This window comes from Amphimedon queenslandica, unplaced genomic scaffold (assembly GCF_000090795.2).
Source record: "Amphimedon queenslandica unplaced genomic scaffold, v1.1 AMPQUscaffold_13289, whole genome shotgun sequence".
Taxonomy (NCBI): Eukaryota; Metazoa; Porifera; class Demospongiae; order Haplosclerida; family Niphatidae; genus Amphimedon; species Amphimedon queenslandica.
This window is the reverse complement of record NW_003546475.1, coordinates 13860-38657: the sequence shown is the minus strand read 5'-3', so window position 1 is coordinate 38657 and position 24798 is coordinate 13860. Positions and strand designations below refer to the sequence as shown.

Below are 24798 nucleotides of genomic sequence, written 5' to 3'. Positions count from 1 at the left end.
TTTCTCTCTCTCTTGATACTATTAAGATCAAATTAAAACAAATATTATGGTCCCATTTTCTCGAACATTTCGATTCCTTTAATCCCTGTACCTTCCACTTTCTATGTCCCTGTTCAAGCTGTCATTATCGTACTCCTGCTCCTTCCAGGTTTCAAGTTTAGTTTCCCTTTCAGGTGTTGCACTATCCCACTATGTAGTACCATACCCCCTTGATTACATCAAGTGTTAAGGGTCACTGGGCTACATAGGAGCAAGGTAGTCCCCTGTTAGGAGGCAGTTCCACTTGTGTAGGAGAGTGTCCCTGGCTAGTGCTAGGATCAAGACATTCTCCCCCTGTGGCTGCTCAATATACATCAGGAACCATTTATCTACCCTTTGGTCAGTCTAACTATGGAAGTCTCTGATTATGTTTGTCACTATTATTACTTAATCATTTTGTGATCTATATGTATGTATATTTCTCTTCTCTGATTTAGTTATTTCATGTTCCAAGTTATTATATTATATTTTATTTTACTTCTTCTATTTTGTTTGTTGGGTGTCAGTAGAACTTACTGGCAGCCCTTCAAGGTGCCTGTTCTTTGCTCTCTCTCTCTTCTTTGTTATACTATCTAGTTTTTGTTTTCGCATCTTGTAAAATCATGATTAAATTAAATTAAATTAAATTAAAATTCAATTAAATTATTAGTTCAAAACCAGTTCAAACTGCATTTCAAGGGTAGACAGCCCTTTAGTGATAAAGTGACAATGTGTTAATTCCATGTGGAACTCTATTGAAGTCATACTGATGACACAAGGCAGAAGGCAAACCTCTCTCAACTCTTATATTAGAAAATCAGGTCAAAAAGAAGATTATTACCTGGTTAGAAACAGCCATTAAAGTTGCATTACTACCCTTCATGTACTCCACAGACAGCACTATCCTAGTTCAGGCTGGGAAGTTGAACCAGGCCAATTAGAAAATGCCACTTAAAGATCAAGAAAGGAGCCCAAAAGACTGTCAAGAAGTAAAGATTTGATTCTTATTCTGCTAAGAGCAATGGCACCCAATATAGAGTGCTTAAAGACAAACTGGTAAGAAGTATACAATGGCTTCCTTCACGTGGTCAGTAAAGTGGTGTTGAGTGGTCAATGGGTGGAGATTATGAAGTAATCTAGCTTAAATTTATGCTCGATTTATGCTCTATATCTCATAAAAACCAGTTATTAAAGTGGTCTATAGATTGTTCTTCTAAAATCTTTTAAATGAAACACTCACAGATTCCGGTCAAAATTGTTGCCTACCTTTACTTTGTCTTACAGCTCACCTTGGCTTGAAAGAAATTGATGCTCTCAGAGTGGCTCAAAATTTGGTTCCTATTCCATTTGTTCACTTATGCCAGCAATAATTCTGTCAAAAGTATAGTAAATCACAAAATGGGAAAAGAAATTTTGACTGGAAAAAATTATGAAATAGTTACCGAAACAACAAATTGCATCAATTTCTTCAAGAAGAATGTTTCAAGTTATAAGGAGCTACAAGAGTTGCAAGAGTTAAGTGTTCTCATAGCTAAACCTCACAGCATTTTTGTCTCCGCCAATATCAACATGCATTTAACCTGATTGCAAGTTATACAATGTAAGAGGTAAGTCAATTGTCATTTATGTATCAAATTTGAAATTGAAAAAAAAAACACTTGTTTTAACGGTTTCTAAAAGGATTATCAATATAGTCAAAATACAAAATTCATAACTTCAGTCACTATTAACGCATCTCTACATAATATTGAAAAAGCGAACAAGGTTAGAAAAACATAAAGGAAAGCTGTAAAATGTAAATTGAATCAGAAAAGGAGAGCGGCTTCATAAGAGAATGAAACACAAGGACCTACATTTATAAAATTACACAGTGACAATGGACATGAAGGCAACAATGAAAAAATATAAATAAGGAGCTTATAATGCAAAAAATTGAAGAAAACCATCATTGGCCAATCTTAACCCATTAGTTGTCAGTTCCATGTGTCATACGAGATAATTTTAGACAATTCAAAGAATGTAAATTCCACTCAAAAATTGATGCAATTGTTCCAGAGCCCAAAACTTTATTCAAAATGCAATAACCTCATATTCCAAATAGTCTTGATGTTACTATTGTTAGAAAGGAAGGTTCTACAAGATAACACAAGGGCTTTCGTGTCAGTCGTTCTATAGTTCTTCATGCGTTGCACTATTTGGTGGCTAATAATGTTTACTACAGTGATGTAACTATAGACCAAAACATATCGACACTCCCTCCAGATCATGATGAGTTACGAAGTATAAATCAATGACATTTACAGCATCAAAAGACATGCATGAACATTGATCCAATATTGGGAAATGAAGTCCTTTACAAGCAAACTTATCCAGTACATTTCTTCCTAAGTCAGTCACTGAAATTATCGATTATAAGTGTCACTTTGTTGGCCTAAAACTATAGGAAATCAGCCAATTAAAAAAATTCACAACAAAGGGTATACATTACTAGGCATATGGATCAAGTAAAAGATAGTTTAGAAATTATGGTTGATGAAAAAATAAATTTAGTAAAAGATAAAATAGAAAATATAGTTATTGAAAATTTAGAAGAAAAATTTTCTGATATTGATTCAACTGTCGAAGGAATTATGAAGATGCTTCATAAGGAATATAGTGAAACTCTAGGACTTGAAATTGCTAAGACGCATACTTCAATAATTGAAATTATGGAAAATAGATTAGAAAGTTTTAAAAAAGATATTGAGAGTTTAGCGGGAAATAAATGTACAGTACGAGGCGAACGTAAATTTGATGGTGCTGCATTAGCACCAAGTAGACAAGATAGTAAATCTTCTTCTTCAGAAGAAGATGCTATTGCTAAGGTTAATAATAATATGCAATATTTTAAATATAAATGGATGACTGATGATGATTTTCGTAAGAAGGGTTTGATTACATATAAAGACAAATTGGAAGGCGATCCTAAATTTCAAGAACCACTTAAAAGTGACGATCCTGCAAGTAAAGAAGCCCGACGTAAAGCTGAACAATTAGCAATTTGGAGAAAATTATCTCAACCTGAAAAGGCAAAAGTTAGAGAAGAGTATAGAATAAATAATGGAGAATCTAATATATCAAACTGTACATATTTATCATTCACAACAATATTCTTACATCCATTACCATTTTCTTGATCATTCTCATCTTCAAAATATTGAACTAATTCATTATAACAACTTTGTATTTTTTTCCATGTGCATATTTTTTCATTCTCATCACATATAACCTGTGCTTTTCTCACACTTTTTCCTACTGGAGCAACTGGTTATCTTACATCCAGATTACGTAAAATTGGAGTTGCTAACTACTTTAAATAACACCTATGTTTTAGGTGTACCTTTGCTAAAATAAAGTTATACTAATTTTTACCTTACCATAGATATTTTACTTTGAACACTATAATGCGTCATCGAGCTTTGGAAACAGGGCGCATATTTATAAAGCAAAATCCTCATGATCAACAGCAAATAGTTGATGACTTACAAGACATAGTTCAAAATAGTGAGCCATTTACCAACAACGTTACATTTTGGCAAAACTATTTGTGGAACTTATCAATTTTGGGTTTAAACAGAAGAGAAGACTAATTGCAATTGTGGACACATTAGGGCTACCAACTGTTCTTTTACATGATCTATAGCAGCCTGAATTGGCTAATTTTTGGGGGTTAAGGATCCTACTAATAGTACTCATTTTGTATTACAGTACTGACCCCTGGTTGTACATTAAACCCTTATAACCACTCTAAATATTGATTCATACTTTCCCATAATGTTCAGTTAATGCTAGTGATAGTCAATTAATTTAATAAAATAAACAAGACCTGCCTCTGTATGGAGATACTCTAATTTAAATTTGATTACTTAAATTTTACTAAATCTTTTGTCTTGTGGATTTATTCTATCCAGCAATACTGGAAATTCCTGTTATTGACACAAATGTCGGAGACAAGATCTCATTATGTGTTTTGCCTAGTGTATACTTACACCATGTACCATTGCAGGAGGTCATAACGCCACAAAAGACTCAAACCTGGGATGCATGTTTACCACTTTGATCATATGATAGCTGCAAGAAATTCCACCTTGCCAGCATTCATGTATTATAATGGACTTGAACAAAAAAGTAAACCAGAATTTGGTATAAAGCTTAAAGATGCGTGGCCGGAGTTTAATCCACCTAAGTTCTTTGTTCCAGATTCTGTCATGAATACATATATTGGCAGTAATCTGAAGTTGGATTTGTTAGGATTTCTATCATAACAACAGAAGAAGCCATGCGAGATATTATGATGGAAGCTTCTAATTCAGTCCTGACAACAGAGGTGCAACATAAAATTGAAGGTGGAGAAGTAAGCAAAAACAAATATTCAATAACATGGTTGAACAAACATTATAAGGACTAATCCGTGTCTTGCTAATTGGTTTTTTACATGCAATCATGTCTTAAAATTCACGGAAGTTTTTTATAAGGGTATTTTGAAAGCTAAAGACTATTAGTTAAGATTTGAATACCAGCATAGAGGTAGTCCACATGGTGTCTGACATCCCTACTCCATTCCTGGGTGGCATACGTACATGTATGTATATGTAATAACATCCCAGCGAGGGATATATCACATTTAACAGCACTGAGCTCGAGGGGTGTATGGAAACGACTGTCACGTCCAGGGATCGCAATCATACATGAGACACAATCAATAGTGAGGTGCAAATGTCATGGAGTGGGAGTGACAGTAAAGAAGGCAGAGGCTATATCAAAAGAAGTGGAACAATCGTTTTGGGATTCTGGTTCGATGGGATTATATTCAACTTGAACAGTCTTGCAGCACGCTGTTTTCTTTTATCTTACACTTTATTTTGTTTTAAGGGAGTCCAGCAAGAACTTTTAGTACAACAGTTGCAACTTGTGCCAGTTGATCGTTCTATCTATATGTATAATGATAGTGTTTACTATGAATACTCAGAGTTCATTTCTACCTTTTCACTTAAAGTTTGTCTTAGTAGTGACAATAGCATCTTAGCTTGATAGATGGTTACTCCTCCAGTATCTACCGGTCCTTCTGGATCCAGGCCTCAAAGCTGCTGTTTCTTGTGCTATATCTGAAGCCATTCCACCTACTCCTGCAATCATTCCTATTCCTATTGCTGCTGCAAGAGGTAATTGCTATGCATTCACTGTTCTTTATCCCATCAGCTAATAGTACAAGATACCTTTATATCTAATGCTTATTTATTTTCTTCATGTCTTATAAAAGGCAATGCTAACAGTTAGTTTTCAATCATCTGCTGTGTAGTAGTTTGAATTTATAAATTTGGCGGGACATTTGGCAGCTGGGTTGTTCCACACCTTTCTATGGTTTCACATGCTAAGCATGCCCCACATACATTACCAGGCCTGGCTCAAACTACTCTTCAACATTTCTTCTCTTTCCATTCCTCTCTTATTTTGCACACAGGCTCTATATCACCTGTTATTGCTATATCCTCTACCCTTAAAATACCCTCAGTCAGTGTCTCCCTGCTGGGAGTGTCATTGATAAACGGTATATCTCTTCATTCATCTTCCCTCGACTCTGGGGAAGTAGCTACGTGTATACCAGCTCAAGTGACAGTCTCTTGGTCCTTCCCACTGGTTCCGGGGAAAGTGGCAGAAAGAATTAAATCTTGCATGTTTGTTGAGATCAAAGAACTCATGCCTGACAATGCTGCTTTGAAGCTACAATCATCAGATGTAGGAGCTAACTTAGCTGGGAACTCACCTGCAAAGCTGAGGGAGGTGGATGACCCACTAGCTACTTTCTTAGCCTACTTTCAATCTCGACTACAGACAAGCGTGCTAAGGATCTAGCAGCTTATGCTCAAATCACAATCCATCTAGCTCAAAGGCAAAGAGGTTGGGGCTGGCAAACCTACAACTAGCTCTTTTGCCAGCATAAATCCTCTAGAGAGATCTCCCCCTCCCTACTAGCCTCCATCCACAATGTTTTCTGGGCGAAGCTCTCATGTTAGTTATGCAACAGGGCTGATCACCCACAGTCATCTTGTGTGTTGCAGGTGAGCCTCCTAGGCCTGGAAAAGAAGCTAGACAAGCAGCAGAGGCCTGTAGGAGGTCCAATAAGGAAAACTGTAAGCATTCAAGAGGCTTGAAAACTTACCCATGTATGTCTGGCACGTGGGGCCCCTCAGCAATCATTGGGTGCACCAAGTTCAAGATCAATCTTAATCTGTAATGTCCCTCCAAAAATTATATTGCATATGTACATTGTAGATTCCAATCAACTACACTCTATCAGTAGATTCAAACATTAAATTATAGCCAATGAACCTTACAATAGCATTGTGGGTTGCAAGTCATCATTATTGGGGCGAGCCTGAGCTCGCCCCACTCTAGCAGTACTTTCAGTCACACCCCTTCTGTCTGTCTGTCCTCATATGTCACCCCTATTTATTAGTGCATTCAAAATAATGCGGTACTTTAAAGAATAATTGCTTTTATTGTTTTTTCCATCATATACGGTTTATTGCAACACATGTTAGTAGTAAAAACTAAAAAGCGAAAATAGTCAGAATACTCTTAAGAAGGAAACCATTGTCTTATTCATAATTGTTGTTACTTCTTATCAGCTATGAGCAGCTTTCAAGGAAGTAGCAGTAGCAAAGAAGAGAAGAGGCTTTTCACAATGAACGTGACAGAGAGCAAAGGAGGAACGAGATGCCTCAACAGAGAGAAGCTCGACTAGCTAAAAGGAGAGTCAAGGATGGGGCTTGTCGAGAGGCTCATAAGGAAAGAGAGCAACAGCTACAGAGACAACAACGTCTAATTACTAGCTCTACCAGAAAGAACTGGCAATTAACAGCATATAATGAACAACTAAAAACAATGACAAGAAATGTAATGGGAGAATCACTGACTGAAAAACTACTAAATATTGATAAGTTAAACTTACTCATGACTCCAATAACATTGTGAAAAATGTTACCACCACTTAACTCAATTTAGTTTACTTATTACTCCAATGATTAGAGCTACTTATGAATTTTTCCAATTTTTGGTAAAATTACTACAAAACCATTAATTTTTGCTCAGTACTAAAATTTAATGCGCAAAATGCAGCTCAGGCTCGCCCCTTAATGTTTTACATTACTTCTAGTTCATACTTCCTGTTTGGTTACATTACATTAAACTGTAAACAATTAATGTATCAGAGTGATGTAAAAGCAAATATTAATCTTAATCCATGATAGTGGCAGCCTTAGGGCTCTCATGATAAGACTGAAGAGTCAGTGCAGAAATTGGCCGTAATTAGAGCAACAATAAACCAGGTGGTGCTAAGTATTATGCAGATTTCGTTCTAGTCGTTGAAAAGGGTGATCAGAGAAGTGTCTAACATGGCCAAGAATCTCATAAGCGGTTTCCAGGTCGATTACTAGTACAGAGGCTGGTTCTTTATGCCTGATACTGTCTGATGTTAGGCGCAAGTTCAACATGAGAAATCTTCCCACTGAAGTTCAATGTGCCCTTCGGATAGAAGGACCTCTTTAGAATACGCATTAGCTTAGCAATCACCCATCAAACTTCAGTTGTCATAGTGTCAGAATATATTCATATACAGCTTTTCTTTTTTGTACTGTTATGTTATTGTATCATCTCCATCATGCTACATTAATAGGCAAAACTTCTCTCAAATAGAGAGGAACAGGGAAGGAATGCTTCTCTACAAACCTTGTTATTCCTTAAATCAGAGAGGGTAATCACTGAGTATTAGGAATAGGGTATGAGTGATTAGTTTTTGATTTAGGGTACGGGTGCCTCTATGCTATTTCGGCAATTTTATCAATTTCTAATTTTATTTTAATTATAATTTTTGCTAATTTACCTTTTAGTCCTGCCAGACTTCCTTATTGTATCAATTTTCTTTCCTTGATGCAGCTAACTTAGAGGATGACCACTACTGATTCATCAGTAACCTCTTCACCCTGGAGGTGGTGCCTGCCCAAGTGCTCTTAAAAGACTTCCCCCATAAGCCTCTGGTTTTCTGCCATTGCAGGAGTGCGAACTATATCTCAGTCTGCTTCCAGACAAGATCTGAACTGGTTAGCTCAGGAGGGGAATCACCTATGGTTTCAGGATAGGGATACCCCTAGATTCAGTGAGCTCTAATAATAAACCTGCCTTGTCATTGGTGTCAGCCGTTGACAGGTACACTCTAGACAAGGTCAGAGCAGGTGGGCAACAGACATTGCACGTGTATACACGAAATTCATGTATTTACACGAAATTCATAATAAAAAGTATATACATGTATATACACGATAATGTAAAAGTAGCTACACGATAACGAAAATAATTGAACTAGACGAATTATTAATTAATTAAGGAAGCTACACCCACTCATCAGAAAGCATGGCAGTGACTGTGAAGTACATGTATGAAGAGTTTTTCCATTTACCCTGCACCAGTGGAAAGGTTGTTCTCAAAAGCTGGCATAATACTGCAATCAAAGGAGGACTAGGCTAAGTAACAGTAGCATTTAGGAACTACTTACATTTAAGTGATAACTTGGAATTATGATTTTTGTTATTATTTACATTCAATTCATCATAATCGTTGATTATGTAACCTTTGTATCTTCTTTGAAATAAAGACTATATACATGAAAATTATTGTTCAATACAAGTAAATACACGAAAACTTTGCCAAAGTAGATGTACATACATGATATACGAAATTTGAATACATGATGCAATATCTGGTGGGCAATCATACAAGTCCAATTGAGTTCATCCTGAAGAACTATCTCAGAAATTCAAACTACTTGTCAACCTCTCAGTGCCAGAAAGGGGCAGTGTCAATGTGAATATTAGTCAAGCTCATTCATTTCATTCCTCCTTTCCCTACACAACAGTGAGAGATGTGCTGGTAGTTCCAGTGGGAGGATTACTATCTTTGGAAAATTTTTTGTTCAAAAAATACTCTGGAGACTATGATAAGATAAATGCTACATTTTCAATCTTCCTCCCAACTCCACAATGCCTAGTATCACAATACTGTTGTTAGATAATGCCTACAAAGAGCTCCACAAAGGGAATAATGAAGGTGCTGTTGTATGCATTTGGAGTTGAAGCAAATAATCATCTGGCCAGATCGAGACAACCAACCTACCAGAGTGTTTCAAGAAGCATTATGCTGCTGCTATTAGCATAATCGATTGTTTTGAAATTTTATCAAACAGTCAGCATTTTTCCTGCAACATACAGTAGTTATAAAAAACACAATACTGTCAAAGTTTTAATTGCTGCCACTCCTAGAGATTCAATATGCTTTTTGTCTAAACCATGGGGAATTAAAGTATCAGATTAAGTCATAACTCAACAGCCTCATTGCTGACCTTCTTATTCAGAAAGAGTGCTACAGGATACTAGTCTAACATACAAGACAGCATTAGAGACCACACTAAGTATGGAAATGGCCAACAAGGATGCCACTCAACTCCAACACCCACCTAAGGCTACAGTGCATGCTGTGCAGCACAAAAGGTTGCACTACCCAACATAATTCATGTTATAGATGTGGTGGTAATCATACACAAGACTCCTGCAGGTTCAAAATGGCTGTGTCATTTCAGCAAGAAGACAGGCTATATTGCGCAAGTCTGCTGTAGCCATCTCAAAATGCTGGGGGCTTCGAGCTGATGCGCTCAAAATGCTGGGGGATTCGAGCTGATGCGCTGCATCCTGTGTACAAGAGATCTCGAAGTCATCCCGTCTCCCTTCTGTCACTCTCTACGACTATTGCATAGTAGGCTGAGTAGTGCAAGGGTCTATATCAGGCAAATTCAGGCTAACATAGATATTGAATTGAGCATTGATGAACACCCAGCAGTGAGTTTTAGCATCATTGTCATTCATTTGTGTTTTGTAATATACTAGGTGACTGAAGTTTACTTGAAATGTACCAAAAGAATTCCAATGAATGAGCTAAGGAAGCATGTGGCTGGTTGTAAAGGACTTCAGTAAGTAAAAATGTTGTTTGTTTAATTATTCTGATAATTTTTGGTAGGGTTGTTGATAATGATGTTGATGATTTTAGTGATGTAGATTCCTCACCAAGTTATTCACCGTTGTGCTCCGAGCACAATTCGCCTTCACAAATTGATACTGAAGTATGTTGCTTCTGGTTGGTAATTCTATTCGATTTTTTTAGGCTTGTGGCAATGATGTTGCAGTAACAGAAGAGGTTATGGTTGACTATGCAGTAAAGATAAGTGCTTCTGGTAGTGAAGTTCAGTGCCACAATGTGTAAGTATTTTATGATTTTATACTGAGTTGCACCTATTAATGATACTCAAAGTAAAGTGTTTGAAAGCGTTACTGAAATAGCTGAACACTTACAAGGACTCACTTCTACTGATGAACATGAGATATATTTCTCGCTGTTAGAGGAGAAGTGATGTGCTCTCATCAGTTCTCTGCGGGATAGATAAAAGGGCATTTTCCCCCAATAAACTATTGGAAGTAATGCACACTATGTTGAGAGTTATCATTTTTGCTCAGATTAGCTTTTTAGGAGAGGAGGCACAGGATGGTGGTGGCCCAAGGAGGGAATTTTTTAGACTACTTGCTACCACCATTAAGGATACAATGTGTGTGTGGCGAAATGGATCGTATGTATTTAGACATAATATGTATGGAATTCAGGTAAATATCTTGCACAACTATTTATGAAGTTTATGGTTGATATTAAACAGACTAATAAATTTTTGAAGATTGGAATGCTTTTAGTGATGTCGGTAGCTCAGGGTAGTGGGGGTATCCTTTTTTTGCCAAGTGTGTTTTTGATTATCTTTGTGGTGACGATATTTCCAAGTTAGAGGTGGATATTGGTACTGTTGGAGATGAGGAGGCATACATGTTATTACAAAAAGTATTTATTATTGATTCAATTTCATATTCCATATCTTTTAGATTGAAATGGAACAAGATAGTAAATCATTGCAACAGGTATTAATGGAGTCATTTGATATAATTGCTAATGCTGGATATACCAAGCCGATCCCCTCTGTGTCCACACAAGACAAGAAAGATATTCAAAGGGCAATTGCTCTACAATACATTATACTACAGTGTATAACTGAACTAGAACAGTTTAAACGTGGATTGTCTTCCATACATTTTCTAGATATTGTCAGAGCTAATCGAGAGGTAGCTGCTCCATTTTTTATCAAAAGAAACGAGAAGCTTACTGCAGGTAATTTGGTTTTTGTGACACACTTGATTATCTCTTTTGAATAGACAAATTCAAGACTTGCTTAAAAATATCATATTCACAACTGATCTAGGGACAAATATGAGAAGTAGGGAAGAGGAAGTTTATATGTATTTTGTCAGGCTTCTCAATGAGTGTGAAGGTAATATTGTATGTTTAACTTTTATTGTTATGCTTTTGCTATAGAAAGCACTGATCCTGACCACTTGACACTTGCAGACATTTTGATATTTTTTAGTGGGGTTGACTCGATACCACCATTAGGTTTTTCTTCTTCACCAACGCTGACGTTTCACAATAAAGACTTCCCTTCTTCTTCCACTTGTGCACTCACATTGACATTACCCATTCATAGTGATTACATGTCCTTCAAAGCAAAGGTCACATTTGGAATGAAGCATCATGGGGGGTTTGAAAAACCCTGACTTAAGGTTGTTCATCTCTTCCAATTTGGTTAATATTCATATTATTCATCATTTAATAAGAACTTGATCACTTGTGTTTATATCATTTTTCTTGTGGTTTTCTGTCTCCATGTTATGGAGTTTCATTTTTGCAAGGCAATCTGATTCATCCTATTCAATCATTTACTCGATATAATTATACTCAAGTTATTGTAGTTAATTGCACGACCAGCCCATAGTTTTTAACCCTTATGCACTTCTGTTGTTGGGACTCATTTAATTTACATTAAGATTAAAAGAAAACATAAACACAATTGAACAAATTTGTTACAGCAAAATATTATAATGAAATTCCCCTCCATCTTTGAATTCTATATCCCTGTGATCTCAGGTTACCTTCCAGTGTTTTTTGTCCAGCAGAAGGAAATCTTAGCCTCACAAACTGGATCACAATGTTATCATATTGAATGAGGCTCTCCAATCCATACTGGATTATTCATTTGGGAGTAGTTCGAGTTGAGCATCCATATAACTTTGGTATGTCAACTTGAGAAAATTGAAGCTCCAATAAATTCCTCAGCTCTTCAGATAAAATAGGCAACGAAGGTTTCCCCCTGCGTCTCAATTCTCTTTCTTTCTCCATTCTTTTCAATTCTTCTATCATTATTCTCAAGTTATCAGTCACAGCAACAATATATTACCTGACAATATTGTAATCGTAGGAAAGGGACTAGGTATAGGTGGTGGTATGGGAGGAGGGTCCTCATCTATGCCTGCTTCAGTTGGTATCGTGTCTAAAATGTGAGAGGCCCTTTTAGAATTACCTGTATCCTTCGAAGCCATCTGCACCACACCTGATTAGTGAAAAATCTTTAAAAATAAAGAGAAAGGACATGCTTACCAGCCAAAAGTATCAACAAGAGCAAACCAGCAACCATTTCATTGAGTCCAACGTGTAAGTTATGTCAAATTTTAATTTTAATGTAGCAGACATGCCTACTATAGGCGGAGCAATTACATCACGTGATGACACAAAATCAATCAATGCATGCAAAATCGATAGAAAAATTGATCAAGAAATCAATGCATTAATGAGGCAATTCCATTGTTATATAATTGATCAGGATTTTTGTCCACTATGGCGTTCCATAAAGCCTTGCAGCTAATAGCAACTGAATTTATTGATTATTGTTCTAGCTGCTGCTTGGGTAAGTGTTATCATTTTTTTCAATAAAACTGTTTTTATAGTAACATGTCTCAAAAAGGTACAAGAGTGACCTCCGGTCAATAGACAATTATCAATAATGTTAGAACCTTTTTGAGAGGGAGAGAGAGCAACAATGACCAATAAAAAGAGACCAGGTAGTGGCTAGAATGTCACTTGCTGCTGGAGTAAGTGAATCCACTGTCAAACGAGTCACTAAGGAGTACAGAGCTGAGGGAGACTTAGAGTCTCGAGAAGAGATTTGTCAAAGACAGAGTACATCTTTATCCAGATGACTTCAACAGATGCCATCAGAAGAATCATTCATAATACTTACTTAAACAGGAACTACCCTACCCTAGATTCAGTGCTACACAAAGCAAGGTCAGCTGGTATATTTGACAGTGGACGAATGACTCTCAGTAACTTACTTAAATCTATGGGGTTCTGTTACAAGAACAGAGAGGATAAAAAAGTACAAACCTGGGTAATTGAACAGTGTCATCAGTATCTTCGTCAAATGACACGTAACAGAGACTGAAACGTGGACCAACTCACACACTGTTCCTGAGAAACTGTGGGTAGGCAGAAATGGAACTGGAGACGTCCAAGTGGTAAGGGAGAAAGGTTCATCATTGTACATGCTGGTAGTTCCTCAAGCCTACTAAATTTCCAATTCACAAATCTTAATTTCCCAAATTCTACCACGTGCCATGTGGGTATGGTATTAAATAGATTTTCGCGGATTTTATTTCACAAAATCAGGAAGGAATCTGCAAAATTTGCAACCTTTGAGAAAAAAACACTTACACGGTAACTGCCCTGCCCACTCTAAATTTAACCCTGTAATGCCAGTCCTGGCAGTCCATGGTCAACAAAATTAATAAATCTGATCACAATTAATAATTAAGTCTATAGAAAAATGTCCCCAGGACCTCCTTACCTTCTGCAGTATACGAGCCTTCCCAAGGTGTCTACGCACTCCACAAAGGTCATCATCATATCTTAGGGCTCGAATAAGATCTTTTACACAAGCTAAAAGGAGACTCAATGAATCAACTTCTCATTCATCAATCCCTTCTTACCTAAACATTCTGGGCCTTTATAGTACTGGTCACCATCCTTAGTGCCCAAAGCACTGTAGGTTGCAACGAGTTCCGAGGACATCTTGCCAGTTGCCGCCAAGATCACGTGACTTTCTCCTGTTGCTATAGTTACCTGTTTATTCACGGTCACCATAGCAACCGTTAGAAAACATGTCTTTCTTCAATGTAACTCAGTTAGGACCACAAAATCCTATCAAAGTATTAAAAACTGCCAACGAAAATGCAACAGGTACTAAAGAAGAGACTCCTCCTTCCACTAACAGAGCAACCCCGCCACATCAGCATGCTAGACCGGAGGATACATTCCAGATCCCAAGCTTGAACTCAATGTATAATCCGAATGCTTCTTCATTGCCATACAAAGGATCACACAAGCTATTTAGTGAGAAGAGAATGAAACACCAACGTCATCCAAAAGGCAAGTTAATTTTTCTTGCATATTTTATGCTTAAAAATTTAATGTAGGTCCAACAGATATTTACATGTACCCCATGACTACCTCACAACAATATGGTTGGTGGATGAAATATGATGCTAGAGACTGGCCAAAGGGAGAGAAGCATGTGCATGTTAACAGTGAAATGACAAGGTTAGCCTAACAACATTGCCCAGTGATGTTAATTTCATGTTGCAGATTTGTTGACGAAATGAGTGCAACTAACAAAGACTTCAGTTTGTTTTAAAAACATCATTACTAATAATTTTGTACTTTGTCAAAATAGTATAACAACACATTATAATTATTATGTCAGGTATCTACATGTATAAGTGTCCTTTTGACCACCTACTCTTTCTAAGTATTTATTCTCTATCAATAATATCCACAGATTCAATAAGGAAAATGATCATTGCAATAAAAATAATTTTGATACTGGAACTTTAGTTTTAAAATGAGATGACAACTTGTGTAACACTTCAGCTTACAATTGCTGGTGTTTTTAATTTTCCTTTTAAAAAGTTCTGCAGCTAGACCTGCACAGCCTCAGCATTATCAGCTAGGGTTGCATGTCTCTTATTAAGGCAGTCACTTTGGGCCATCCTTCCCCTGAATTGGCTGCACTTAATTTTTTTAACCAACAAGACAAAGCTAATAGGGAACATAAATAAAGAAGTTAATACTTAATAAAGTTATAAATTACAATGAGCATACAGTTTTATACAGGAGATCATGCAGGAAGAGAGTTTGATAGAAGAGAGCTCCAGAGTTCAGTTTACTGCAGAAGGGAAGAAAGAGTGGTGGAGAGAGGAAGATTTACAAAAAATAAGTGAGAGGTTGCCTTTATTGTTAGAGAGGAGAGAACAGGTAGAGGGAGGAGCAAGAACTAGGGGATGAGATGGACAAAAAAAGTCAAGTTCTCCTTAAACTTGAATAAAGAAATGGTCTTGGATTTGGTTTGGCAGTGACTGAGGAAACGAGAGTTAAACTGAGGTAGAAGGTCGTGGTAAGGTGAAGACTAGGATTTGGATGCTAAATGAAGGGCGAACTGACTCAAGAGAGGATGCTACAGAAGGTGAGGAAGGGTCTCAAACTACAATAGAGGCATATTCTTGGATGGGATGAACTATGGTGAATGAGTGTGAAAGAGGAAGAGTGGTAGTAGAAATTTCTAAAGTAGACCAAGGACTTTTCTAGCCTTCTTTATGATTGTGTAGATACCGGTATGTAGATCTCAGCCGGGAGAAAGTGGTGGTAAAAAGTAGTCCAAGGTATTTAAAAGTAAAGACTCTTTAAACTGGGGTTGATTTTAGTTGCAGAGGGGGAAGATTATGGTTTGTGGGAGAAAATAATCTTATTATAGACTTTGAGCAGTTCAGGGAAAGCTGAGAGATCCAGTCCTTCAAGTGCAACATCTGCCATGGAAAACGTCTCGCTTTTAATTGCCCGGGGTAATCAGTGAGCCTACAAGTGCCCATAATCCAACCAATTGTTCCAAAATACTTACATAGTTTTTGAACTACTGAACATCCATGTCATTTTTGCACTAATATTGGCAGCCGTCACCAGTTTATGCCATCATTTTAGACCACATCTTTGTATACTTGTTTTTAGATCAGTAGATCTATGTTTTGCTGCGTGTTTCCAAAATAAAATTCCATGCAATGTGGGAGTAGATCTATGTATAAATTGAGAATGCTGCAACTGGATCACCATTGGAGTCGATGACAAGTTGCACCCCCAAACTCTTTCCTTTATCACCCGGTTTGTTAAATACCTGGCAGGGTTGTTAATGTCATGTCCTCATCTACCAGCCACACCTCTGAGTCCTTCTTCACGGTTACGCCTACTTTTTGCTGAGCTAAAGCAAAAAACATGACTTCCACCTCGACTTCAACTGATGAGAAAGCGGCCAGTGCCTGCAGTGGAGATTAAAGGTGCCTGTTTTTCCTATGGCTCACTCTCCGTCCTCGAAGGACTTGAGATGAACGTTCCTCGTGGTTGCATGTGAGGAAGAACCTTCATTAGCTTTTATGATTTTATTGATATCTCTTTTCTCATAGTTATGGGCTCTTAGGCGGTAGTGGCTCTGGCAAAACAACACTCTTGCGTTGTATTCTTGGCTGCATCAGTTTATCTGAAGGATCAGTGACAGTATTAGGATCAACACCTAAAACTAGAGGTCATGTCGGTCTTGGAAGGAATGTGGGATACATGCCTCAGGTGAGGTTCCTTGCTAGTTGCTAAGTGTTGAAAACTAGTGCCATACCATTTAGCCACAAAGTTTCGAGGCAATAACCTTTTGTGAATCAGGCCACAAGTCTTTTTTTTGCGAATTAACTTTTGTGGCTCTTATTTTAAAGCACATGTGTTTATGGGTGATACGGATAATTTTATGGAATTAACTTTTGTGGATACAGAAAATCCACAAAAACAGCGAAAATTATGCCCTTGAAATTAAGCAGTTATATGGTATTGTTATTTTACCGGCTCTTTAAATCAAAATAAGTGATAACTTCCAAAGTTATGGGCTACCAGACTTTCATGTACAATAATAACATTTTGCAGGATCTGGCTCTGTTTTGTGATTTCACTATGATGGAAACAATGTACTACTTTGGTATTCTTTATGGCATGAGTATAAATAAAATAAAAGAAAGAGGAAAGTATCTCTTGGAATTGCTTGAACTTCCTTCTGTCAATAAGACTATTAAGAATCTAAGGTAACATAAACATTTTGCTGATGGTAATCCCTTTGTCTATAGTGGTGGACAGCAGAGAAGGGTCTCACTTGCAGTTGCAATGTTACAAGAACCCCCACTACTTATTCTTGATGAACCTACAGTTGGGGCGGACCCTTTACTAAGAGCAAAGTATAGTATATTTAGCATTATAGCTTTTTATTGTTTCATGTTATACATTGAATTATATGTAGTGCCTCAAGTACATGTAGCTTTGGGACTGACATGTATACATGGTCTTTTCAGCATGAATATTTGATGGTGCATGACATTTGTAATTCCATGATTGCAATGTACCGTACAGAAGGAAATTTTGGAGGGACTAAATTTTGGCGAATTGCTAAATTTTGAATGATTGGCGAATTTTAATTTGGCGAATTTGTGGCCATGTGCCATTGAGCATGCGCATAATGGCTCAAAATGGCGAATTTTTATTTTGGCGAATGGCTATCAAAATGCCAAATTCGCCAAATTTAACTACCTCCAAAATTTCCTTCCATACGGTATTGGTTGTTATGTTGGCAAATTTCTATGTAGCATGAGAATAAAGAAAATGGGGGATTTATTTTGGAAATTTTATCATTAATTTTCCAGTCACCAAAATCATTTTTTCTGCTATAAGGTATTGTTTAGGTACCCAGAAGTCAAATTTAAAAAATTTAATGTTCAAAACTTTTGTATTTGGTATAAGAGTATTGACAAGTATTAGGAAGTGTAGTGCTGATTTTCAAAACATACAATCTTCTTTTATCTTCTCTGATGTAAGGATGTAAAGCTACTGTAAATTGCAATAGATGACCATTAATTTTTATGACATTACAAATATGTAGAGTAAGAGTTGTATCACAATAGTAGGGCTGGCATGGTCATTCTATTTACCTTGTTTATTCTTGATAAATTTAAATTGCATCATTTAATGCTCTTTATTTTTGAATTTCATTTATCAATAGAATTTGGCAGCATCTCTTTGAATTAGTTGAAAATACAAGAACAACAATCATTATTACTACTCATTATATTGACGAAGCAAGACAAGCTCATATTGTAAGTGCACATGCTTTTCGTTATGTTGCTTTGATCTGTTATGAATGATAATAACAGTCATAGATATCTACATGTATATGTACATGTATGTCCTTATACCTCATTGTTTAATTAACACACATGTATTAATTGATAGGTTGGTTTAATGAGGAATGGGTGCCTGCTAGCTCAGTCTCCACCAGATGACCTTATTAGCTCATCTGGATTGGCAGTAATAATCACATGATTGTCACATGACTATTTTTCTTCATTTAGACACTCGAAGAAGTCTTTTTAAACCTCTGTCATGATCAAGAAGCACACGAAAAACCATCACCACAATTATCTATAGTTAGAGAATAAGAGAATGAGACTGAATAGAATCAAGAAATGTACTTGTACTTCAGATACATGTATATTTTGTTTATTTTTTGTAGCAACACTCATTAACTCCATTACATGTGTATGGAAATGAGAAAGCATTAGGAGATGGTGCCAATGAAGAGAGTTCCCTTGCAGTTGGGAGGAATGAAGCAAGTTGGACTAGTAATATGAAGAGAAGTAAGAAAAGCCAACAAGAGACAAGGATGGAAAGAAGTAGTCATAATAATTTTTTTATAATTTTAGAGTTCAAGTCATTTTGTGAATGTGGCCCTATTAATCCATTATCCATATTACCTCATCCAAGAAGGATTGCTGCTTTATGTTGGAAGAACTTTACTAGTATCTATAGAAACCCTGGACTCCTCATATTTCAGTTCCTTCTTCCTGCTATTCAAATTATAATATTCTGCTTGGCTGTTGGTAACAATTTTTCTGGTGTCAATGTTGCTATATTCAACGGTGATAAAGGATTCAGTGAGTCTTAATGTCACATTACATAATTTTGTAAGGGCTATGAAGCACTTAAGTACAAGGACAAATATATACATTTTCTCGCTGGCAAAGAAAGATTTTGTATCAATCATATTGTAATAAGTATTAAATTGTTCAAAAAACGGGTAGTATATCTATGATTATATTATGTCTGTCTTTGCTTCATACAGATTTTTCTCTTGTTGTTAAAGATTATTGCACTAAATTTGATGATATGAATAATTTTGGTTCTCTCTTTATTTCAAAACTTGATCACAAGTCATTAGATATGGTCAGCATTACTTCTAATACATGATTCAATAACAATCTGTTTAAATAATCTATCTCTTTTTTCTAGGTTTATTATGATGATAAGTCTAATGCTGTGGATGCAGTGAAGGACGGCAAAGCATGGATGGCTATTGTAATACCGGAAAACTTCACTCAAGACATGATTACAAAACTATTTTTAATAGTTGCTCATCAGAGCATACCTGATGATGTAATAAATGGATCCACTATTGAAATATTTGAAGATATGACTGGTACATAATTGTTTATTGCATGTCTGAAACCATAAATTTGAAATTTAAATTTAATTATAGATCTCCAAATAACTTACATGTTGCACAATATGAGTGCAGTTGCTGCTGAGGTAATGATATTGAAAATAATAATAGTAATATTTTATATATTAACTTTTACAGCTTTTTCTTGATGCATTCATTGATAATTGTGATGATTATTCTAGAGAAGATTTCTCTTCACCAATAAAAGTAAGAAAGTTACATTGTTGTATTTGTAAAATGTTCTACATGCATGTGTATGTACATGTATGAATGTATATAGAATCATAATCCACCTGTTTATGGTAGCCGTCATCTTTCATACTCTGATTATGTTGCACCTGGAATGATTGTCATGTGAGTAAGCATACAGAAATATATGTAATATTGTCTTCTTAATGCTTGCAAGTGCTTTTGATCTTTTAAATATTCTGCTTACATTGTGACTTCTGTCTCTTTTTCCTTTATTTTAGTATAACATTTAGTATGTCCATTGGTTTGACTGCTCTTTTGTTTGTCATTGAGAGAAAGGAGGGACTGTTGGACAGGACATGGGTAGCAGGAGTAAATGTGACTGAAATGGTTCTAGCCCAAATACTCACACAATGCTTTACATTGTTTGTACAAAGCTTAATACTAATTATACTGGTCAAATTTGCTTTCAAGGTAGTAATATGAAACTACAATGTATAAAACTTCTTTTAACTAAACTGGTTGTTGTTAGATTTATATGGTCCATTTAATGAGCATATTCTTAGTAGAGCTGTTAACAATGCTACAAGGACTAACAGGTATCAACAAATAATGCACTCAATTAATTTTATTTTAATTTATTTTTTGTTAGGAATGACATATGGTAAGTGTATTTTCAAAATGTTCTGCTTTTCATTACAATTTAGGTATTTTGATATCTTCTCTCTGCCATCAAGAAACATCAGCAACTAACATAATGGCTGGATCTGTTTATGTTGTACTCATGATGAGTTGTGAGTATACCCCTAGCTATAGTTATTAGATACTTACGAGTAATAAGTAATCAACTAGAATGAGCTATAGTATTGATAAGTGACATGTATACAGTACTTGTAAATATTTGATTGATCAAGTGACTGCATGTGTTTTAGGTATCTTATGGCCAGTTGAAGGAATGCCTAAGTTTTTGCAGTACATCAGTTATGCTCTACCTACAACATATGCAGCTGAAGCAATGAGATCAATAATGGGAAGAGGTGCGTGCATGCATATTACCATTACCTTAGTATTTAATTGGCTTAATTTTTAAAAAATACATTCATTAGAATTAGCTCAAAATTTCCACATAGCATTAACGCCAATGTGTATCAAAAAATTTAATAAACATTGGGCGCATTTTGAATCTATTTTTAGGAAAAAAACATAGGCTATAGTAAAGGGCACTTTCCAAAAATTTAAAAAATAGCCATAAATCACTTAATCAAAATCAACACAAACTAACATGTATGTATCAGAAAATGTACGTAATATGTGTTTAGAGTGCCATTTTTGGGGAAAGAATGTACAGGACATGGCAGATTGTGTGACAAATTTCTCTTCTTGTTATAGGATGGGGTTTAGATGATATGATAGTATGGAGAGGATTCACTGTGACTATTGGTTGGTTCATATTATTTGCTATACTAGCTACTGTTGGGCTAAGACTGAGAAAATAAACAAAGTACATGTATATTAAAAACAATAATTTTTCTAAATGCATTTCATTTGTATGCCTGTGCATGTACTGTATTTCCTTGAATAGGGGCCCTACTCAAATAAGGGGCCCTACTCAAATAAGTGCCTATCACTAATTATATTACCACTATAGATTATGCATATTTTACCCAGTATTATGTACACTTGTGGTTAGAGTGGTCCAAATAGCCTAATTGTTCATCCTCAGTTTTCAGAACATAGAGTTGTGGATTAGAGCCCAGGTTTTGGATTTTGAAATTTTTTTCGTGATTTTTGCCTCTGTTAAGCAATAAACGCTTAGGCCCTTATTCGAGGAAATACAGTATACATGTAGTTCATATACACAGAACTTTCTCTTTGCTTACAACTTAAAGTAAAAAATATTCTAAAACTAAATGGAGCATGAGTATCTCACTGTGTTGGCTTTTTGTCTTGTTGGTTGATGGAATGCATGATTAACTTGTAGCATAGCAGTAATTGTTAATATCTCCTCAGAGCAACCAAAAGACTCTATGAGAATGAGTTGGTGTATGTAACAGTAGTACATATATGTATGTATGTATACCTGATAATAATAACATGCGAGCAAACATGGGGTTGTAGTGGAAACTCAGCCATCTGCATGCCAAGAGGGTTGGTCAGTTTACCTTCATCATCTAATGCTAGAGGGAAAGGAATGATAGTGCATAAGCAAGTCCACAAGCATCAACATTGTATGCATGTCTACCTCCAAGAGCATAGAGCAGCTCCAGACCTTGTAACAAGGACTTAGCAGGAGGAGACTATGAGGAAGAATGAATGAAGATTTTTAAAAGGAACAAGAGGCAAATTATGCAGCTACTCACAGAGAGGTAATTGAATCTTAAGACATTATCGATTCTTAAAGCGTTCAGTTGGAGCATGACAGGAGCCATGCTACTTCTCTGAACCTCTGGCGCAGTGCATGGTAACATCAAGAGCTCTGTATGACTCCTCTATATGCATAAATATAAATAATCACAATAATATGAAGTATGGAAATAATGAATAACTGAGTAGGAGGAGTGCAATAGTAGTATTAAAGACTAGTGTAACAGCAAGTTATTGTAATAGAAAACAATTGTACATATAGTAAGTGATCCAATTTCAATTTTCTAATGCATAAAATTTTAGAATTTGCTGCTCCAAAATTGGGTAAAAGTGTCACACCAAATTTTGCCAAAATTAAAAAGGAGGGATTTTTACATTTTTCCCTGATATATATACAGGTCCTTATGTTGTAGAAAGTTTGATCTGATTCCGATCAAGACTATATTTTTTATGAATTTTCAAAGTTTGCTAAAAAATTGGGCCAAAGCCCTGTACTAAAGTACACACTCTTGGGCCATATTTCACCAAAAAATTTAAAAGGTGACAAATCTCCATTTAAATTGTTTTTTCTGATGCACATGCATGCTCTTATGTTGTGTATCAAGTTTAAGTTGATTCTCATCAAAATTATTTTTTATAAATTTTAAAATATGCTTCAATATCAAAAAAGTTACTTTATAAAAAAAGCTTACCAGTGTATAGCCTGTATACCTTCCCTGAGCAAACTCTGCCAGCTCTACCACTTGTTTGTAAAGCAGAAGACTGTGATCTTGGTACTATTACCAGTGACTCTATAATAAAAATAAATCAGTGATGTCTGGTAGAGAGAATGCCTTTAGCTTTACAAATCCACAATCAATTACTGTATCAGAATTATGATAAGAAGCAATACTGTATAGCTCCAAATTTTCGTCGGTCAAAATTTTCATCAAAATTGTCAGGTACTTTTGCTTGAAAAAATTTTTAACCAGCAAAATTTTTGTTCCACATGAGTGTTGTGTGAATTCATAATAAAAATGACGACAATTTTATTGACAAAAATTAATTTTAACAAGAAATTAAAATTTAGACAAAATTTTTTTACAGACAAAAATTTGGAGCTATATGGTAATTATTTCTTGTTAGAAAGCTAACCGTACACAATACCGTTGATGGTTACTGATGTTTCTGCTATATTAGTAGAGACAATAACCTAACAGTAATAATAATAACAGTAATAATAATAATTATTATTATTGTTATTATTATTGTATTCTTAATTAGAGGGGGTTAATTACCTTCCTTGAATTTAGTGGTGTCTGTTGAAATACTTGTATCTGAACAAAAAAATATACTAGAAATCTAATAATGATTGCAATATTGGTAATACTTGTTCTGAGTATGGTAATCCACCGTAAAGAGGAAGAGGAAGTAGCTGCAATCCTTTAGTTACTCTCTCTGCATGTTCCTTTAACAGCTTCACATCAGTTTCCACCTCTTCCTATGCAAAAAGTGAAAAAGAAGTGATTTGGTACAAGCTTGGAACACAGTTTCTATGCATACATTGTATCTTAACACTGACCCGTCCTGTGAGGAAATGAAAAAATTCCCTGTATTGTAATTGTACATGCATAGTATAATAATTTTTGAGCAACTTTAAAATACACTGACTTACAAACCTACATGAGCACTTTGCCAAAATTCAATGGGAAACCCTGATTGTGTGTACATCATGGCCTAGCACTACACTTCTCTCATCAGCTACTCTGGACACTACTTTTGAAACACAAAATAATCGTAATAAAGGATTTCTTCTCTGGCCTATACTCAATCTCCCTTCTGCTTACTGTAGTGACTGCTATCCTTTTTGGTTGAGGAACGGCCACAATGTATCCATTACCAGTCCAGTTGGCTTCGTGAGGATATTGGGGGATGTAGATAAAACAAAGCTGTCAATAAAAATCAATTCCTTTAGCACTAATTATAGTATAGTCTACCTGAGTTGTTTTTCCACTCCCAGTTTCACCAACAATGACAGCAGTGCAATATTTCTCAACAAGATACAGTATTTGTTCACAATACTAGAATATTTCGTATTTTTTATACAGGATTATACTGTATGTCATCATACTCAAGCGATTGGTAGCCTTTGTCTTTGTTCAGTTTGTTGAGATATTGATAGATGTAAATGCATGAGTCATGCAGGAGCCTGCTCCTTCACTTCCCTGCTTTGTACGCTCTAATTCAGTCCCAAGGGTCGGCTTTCTCCTTTTGATAAACTATAAACTATTAAGCCGACAAACCAGTGATTTCCAAAACCACTTTTGAACCATGCCCATTGGCCAGGTAGCCACGTCTTATCATGTGTGACATCTAAAAGTAAAACCAGGAGCTAAAACTAAAAAGCACTAATAAATTGGCTGGTTCTGGTTCTACTACTAAAATTTCACTGCTGAGTACTATCAGTAGTGAAAGTACTACCAGTAGTGAAGTAGTTAGTGTACAGTATCAGCATTGCATATGGGTCTGGCCCCGAGACTAGCATGCTCCATATAAGTTTCATTTTCAGATTAGACTAATTCATCTCTCATGAGTAATTT

The 24798-nt window shown here is 35.8% G+C and overlaps 4 protein-coding genes, 1 long non-coding RNA gene and 1 pseudogene across 6 annotated transcripts in view; 3 read left to right on the top strand and 3 right to left on the bottom strand.

Moving 5' to 3' along the window:
* The window catches only part of LOC100641215 (protein timeless homolog), a 23965-nt gene extending 9846 nt beyond the window's left edge, over positions 1 to 14119 (bottom strand). Inside the window, exons 1-2 of the mRNA XM_019999099.1 lie at positions 14022 to 14119; positions 13880 to 13971 (exon numbers count right to left, since the gene is read on the bottom strand). Coding sequence (XP_019854658.1) covers positions 13880 to 13971; positions 14022 to 14103 — 174 coding nt within the window. The 5' untranslated portion in view covers positions 14104 to 14119. The remainder of the gene's footprint in view (positions 1 to 13879; positions 13972 to 14021) is intronic.
* LOC109583667 (uncharacterized) lies at positions 9878 to 11933 on the top strand. The gene is made up of 9 exons (XR_002185647.1): positions 9878 to 9944; positions 9993 to 10075; positions 10123 to 10225; positions 10267 to 10577; positions 10617 to 10760; positions 10811 to 10986; positions 11028 to 11310; positions 11355 to 11470; positions 11515 to 11933. It is a non-coding gene; the product is annotated as an uncharacterized LOC109583667 (long non-coding RNA).
* On the bottom strand, positions 11998 to 12739 carry LOC109583666 (uncharacterized). Its single transcript, XM_019999100.1, has 3 exons — positions 12634 to 12739; positions 12434 to 12586; positions 11998 to 12389 (listed from the first exon to the last, which is right to left on the bottom strand). Exons 1-3 carry the CDS (start codon positions 12668 to 12670, stop codon positions 12229 to 12231), a joined length of 351 nt encoding a protein of 116 aa, XP_019854659.1. The 5' UTR covers positions 12671 to 12739; the 3' UTR covers positions 11998 to 12228.
* Positions 14120 to 14169: 50 nt separating the features above from the next.
* On the top strand, positions 14170 to 14884 carry LOC109583659 (uncharacterized). Its single transcript, XM_019999095.1, has 3 exons — positions 14170 to 14460; positions 14508 to 14631; positions 14677 to 14884. Exons 1-3 carry the CDS (start codon positions 14193 to 14195, stop codon positions 14723 to 14725), a joined length of 441 nt encoding a protein of 146 aa, XP_019854654.1. The 5' UTR covers positions 14170 to 14192; the 3' UTR covers positions 14726 to 14884.
* A 1445-nt stretch (positions 14885 to 16329) lies between these two features.
* On the top strand, positions 16330 to 24467 carry LOC100640964 (ABC transporter G family member 23-like). Of its 2 annotated transcripts, XM_019999107.1 has the most exons (21): positions 16330 to 16485; positions 16542 to 16701; positions 17047 to 17201; positions 17244 to 17351; positions 18170 to 18263; positions 18400 to 18474; positions 18519 to 18593; positions 18680 to 18803; positions 18870 to 19100; positions 19289 to 19389; positions 19456 to 19642; positions 19703 to 19752; positions 19805 to 19873; positions 19947 to 20020; positions 20137 to 20329; positions 20388 to 20454; positions 20508 to 20519; positions 20563 to 20649; positions 20788 to 20892; positions 21245 to 21356; positions 24307 to 24467. In XM_019999107.1, exons 1-20 carry the CDS (start codon positions 16379 to 16381, stop codon positions 21349 to 21351), a joined length of 2181 nt encoding a protein of 726 aa, XP_019854666.1. In that variant the 5' UTR covers positions 16330 to 16378; the 3' UTR covers positions 21352 to 21356; positions 24307 to 24467. The 2 variants fall into 2 exon arrangements, with proteins under 2 accessions (XP_019854666.1, XP_003388158.1); XM_003388110.3 differs by lacking the exon at positions 24307 to 24467 and having other exon boundaries at positions 21245 to 21424.
* Positions 21515 to 24299, bottom strand: LOC100640840 (probable ATP-dependent RNA helicase DHX35; annotated as a pseudogene).
* Positions 24468 to 24798: the final 331 nt, after the last annotated feature.

Bases quoted from the DNA above. Each gene is read 5' to 3' on its own strand.
- LOC109583666 (XM_019999100.1), bottom strand. From the start codon at position 12,670: ATGGTTGCTGGTTTGCTCTTGTTGATACTTTTGGCTG. The intron at 12,587-12,633 runs GTAAGCATGTCC...TTCACTAATCAG, and splicing joins CTTGTTGATACTTTTGGCTG to GTGTGGTGCAGATGGCTTCG. The intron at 12,390-12,433 runs GTAATATATTGT...GAATAATGATAG, and splicing joins TACGATTACAATATTGTCAG to AAGAATTGAAAAGAATGGAG.
- LOC109583659 (XM_019999095.1), top strand. From the start codon at position 14,193: ATGTCTTTCTTCAATGTAACTCAGTTAGGACCACAAAATCCTATCAAA. The intron at 14,461-14,507 runs GCAAGTTAATTT...AATTTAATGTAG, and splicing joins ACACCAACGTCATCCAAAAG to GTCCAACAGATATTTACATG. The intron at 14,632-14,676 runs GTTAGCCTAACA...TTCATGTTGCAG, and splicing joins GTTAACAGTGAAATGACAAG to ATTTGTTGACGAAATGAGTG.
- LOC100640964 (XM_019999107.1), top strand. From the start codon at position 16,379: ATGAGAAAGCGGCCAGTGCCTGCAGTGGAGATTAAAGGTGCCTGTTTT. The intron at 18,264-18,399 runs GTAAGTGCACAT...ATTAATTGATAG, and splicing joins AAGCAAGACAAGCTCATATT to GTTGGTTTAATGAGGAATGG. The intron at 19,101-19,288 runs GTGAGTCTTAAT...TGCTTCATACAG, and splicing joins CAACGGTGATAAAGGATTCA to ATTTTTCTCTTGTTGTTAAA.